This window comes from Apaloderma vittatum, unplaced genomic scaffold (assembly GCF_000703405.1).
Source record: "Apaloderma vittatum isolate BGI_N311 unplaced genomic scaffold, ASM70340v1 scaffold31489, whole genome shotgun sequence".
In the NCBI taxonomy this organism is placed as follows: Eukaryota; Metazoa; Chordata; class Aves; order Trogoniformes; family Trogonidae; genus Apaloderma; species Apaloderma vittatum.
This window is the reverse complement of record NW_009735150.1, coordinates 8,092-11,113: the sequence shown is the minus strand read 5'-3', so window position 1 is coordinate 11,113 and position 3,022 is coordinate 8,092. Positions and strand designations below refer to the sequence as shown.

The 3,022-nt window shown below is 42.4% G+C and overlaps 1 protein-coding gene across 1 annotated transcript in view; it reads right to left on the bottom strand.

Annotated features, from left to right (window-relative positions):
- The window catches only part of LOC104279288 (ankyrin repeat domain-containing protein 55-like), a gene marked incomplete at its 3' end in the record, with an annotated part of 14,046 nt that extends 12,796 nt beyond the window's left edge, over positions 1–1,250 (bottom strand). Inside the window, exon 1 of the mRNA XM_009876504.1 lies at positions 1,211–1,250. Coding sequence (XP_009874806.1) covers positions 1,211–1,250 — 40 coding nt within the window. The remainder of the gene's footprint in view (positions 1–1,210) is intronic.
- Between the last annotated feature and the right edge of the window lie 1,772 nt (positions 1,251–3,022).

Sequence of the window (3,022 nt, the reverse complement as noted above, 5' to 3'; positions counted from 1 at the left end):
CCGTACAGATCCCCCTTCTCCCATTGCACTTCCCTTCTATTGTTTTTTCATTTGCAGGTGGTGTCTTTTGTCTCTGGACACTCAGTTTTGCTTGATGGCTTCCCACTCTTCCCCATCTACTCAGGGCGGGGTCCTGGCTGAGCTGACGTAGACCTGTAGTACTCTCAAGACTTGCTTCAGGTTTTCAGCAATATTGTGTCTGAAAGGTAGCTCTAAGTCCACTGCTTTACATGGAATGTATTTACTTTGAGTTCACTAAAGAAATGTGGGCAAGCACAAAAGTACAACCTGTGGGACCTGGCTGCCTAAAAGGCACCACGGTGTGTGTTTTCCTACTGCCTTTTGCCTTTTTCTACAGTCAGCATCTTCACTGTGGGACCAGCATGGCCATCTTAGCTTGGACAGTTTGCAGGTGTGCATTGAAAGCTGTGGCCACAGCACACAGATTATATGACAAGCCTACTTAAACAGAATTTTTTGCAACAAGGATAATCCAACAATGACAGCTTCCTGCTTTGGGAACATAAAAAGAATGCCACTACATCCCATAAAGTGCATTTAGCCATAGGACCGAAAGCCTGTACTGGCAAATAAAGACATGAAATTCAGCCATTTCAATTAAAAAAAAAAGGCAACAAAGAGACATTTCTATTTCCATAGTAACCTTACCATGTAGGAAATCCTACATTGGGCTCTTAAAGATATCTTAAACTCACAATTATGGTAATACTCACCTATACAACTAGGAATTGCTGAAGATAATTTGATCACTTGTCAGCCTCTAGTCCTTTTAATGTGTGCAAACTAGCAGACTTATGAAAATTGCATTTTCTTTAATTTTTACTCCATTTTAAGCTTCTGTGTTTGCTAATATTGAAATTGTTTGTGTACGTCTGTCCATAAGAGAATCAACATATAATAGAAACAATCAATATGTATGCACATCTCAAAATGCTACGCATAAAAGCAATCAAATGGTGTTGCTATTCTGCTAAAAAAGTATTTTTAAAAATCACTGTAGCAAGAGGCTGAAATATACATGTCTGAAATGGACGGAAGAAAATCTTTCATGTGTAACCAAAATAAATCTCTAAGAGATCTGATCTTTTAAGAAAATTCCTGTTACTCATTCTGTCAAGTAATCTTAGCACATTTGCATGGGAGGCATGGGAAGACCAGAGGATTTTGAAATTAGTAGCAGGTGACTTACCTTTGTGCTGATCAAATACTGACGAGGAACTGAAATCCATTGTGGTCTGTCTTGTTATTTGCAGCCCGACGAGACAAATGCCATCTCCAAGGTTTTCAGGGAAGAATCCTGTCTATTACAGTAAACAATGCAGTGATAGCTGTCACCAGTCTTGTTGCCAGAGAATTCGCTTTACAGCTGCAGGTTGTTGTCACAACAAGGACATGAACAGTAGCCAGTATATTCTGTTTGTTACGGAACCTCTGAAAATGACAACTCTGGAAGCTTAGCTGAGCTGCTGAAAACGCTCTTCGCTTCAGCAAGTGAAACTGCCTGCGAGCAGCTCTGAGAGATGCTGCAGCTCACCCAGCCTCAGCCGCCAAGCGCCTCCCGTAGACAAACAAGGCTTGGAGGGTGAGTGGGACTTGTCTGGCAGACGGAGCATGTGCAGGGCTGCCAGCGCAGGTCGGTGCAGACATCGTCGCTGTGTTGTGCCGGCCGAGTCAGTGGCATGTGCTGAGCTCACGGACAGCCCTGCGGGAAGGCTGCCTGTACCACAGTGATGCCAGCATCTATCTGAGGGTGATTTGTGAGGCGGTTTCTGCAGAGATTACCTGATTTAACTCCTGCGTGGAGAATACCAGTTAGCAAGCCCTTTCTGTCTTAGTTTGGTACTACCTCATTACAACTAGTTAAAGAACAATGTTTAATGAAGGCAGGCTAACCGAGAGCGCATTACCAGGGCTGAAGTGAATAGTGATACCTCTGAGAGCATACTGCAACAGGTTAATATTTCACAGTGGATGCTCCAAATCTGGTGTCTGCTACACCAACAGTAGACCCACGTCTTCACACTATTTTTGACTGGGCCTCTACCTCCCTAAGGTGGGAACTCAGACTCTGTACAGTAAAGGGGAAGGGGGTCTGGTGAGTTTTGCTTTTTGCTGGGCTTGTTCTGTGGAAGAAATAACAGTAAATGGGCTGACATGGAATTTACCTTGAGAACAGATCACCAGCATTGCCTAGAGGCTGGTGGATGGGAGGGTTATAATGAGCGTACTTACCATTAATGCACTGCAAAAGACACATAACTACCGCTGAGTGAGGCAAATTAATACATGAAAATTAGGAAAAGCAAAACACATATGGCTCAAAAGTGCATACATGACCTACAGTAAAGATATGTCTGTTTCATCACCCTATATTTATTCTGTTCTCATGTTTTGACCAATTCCCTTGACTACAGTGGATGCTAGAGACGTAACATGCATGTGGACACTGTGGGAGCTGATTCACATCTCAGGCATCTGGTTCTGAGGCTAAATACAAACTATAAGTTTGGAAAAAGATAGTATGGTCCAGGAAGCAATACAGACTCAACAGCTTGAAACAGAAGACTAGGGCTGAAACTCTCCAAAATGTGGCAGTGTGATCTGCTTAAGGGTCCTTAACTCTGAAGAGGTATGGGTGAGACTGTAGAGCTGGAGATGGCTCTATTTCTTTACTACTGATAGATTTGTATTTTGGCTCATCTCAGGCCTTTTTTATATTGAGGAGAGATCCACCGTGTGGCAAGTGCAGCCTATGCAATCTGGGAGCAGGGTGTCAGTTATGGACATAGCTCATAACTGACATCTGGTTTGATCTAAAACAAAAACCAACTCTGTTTAGTGATTTTACTTTTCAGCGCAGTCTCTTCTAAGAGACTGCACTTTCTAAACTTAACAGCATATTGTTGCACGCAGTGTCTGCTGCTAGAAGTGATGTTTTTAGATTTTATGTTTTAATTTCTATAAATGTTTTTAGTTTTTATAGTTACTTCTATAGATGTTA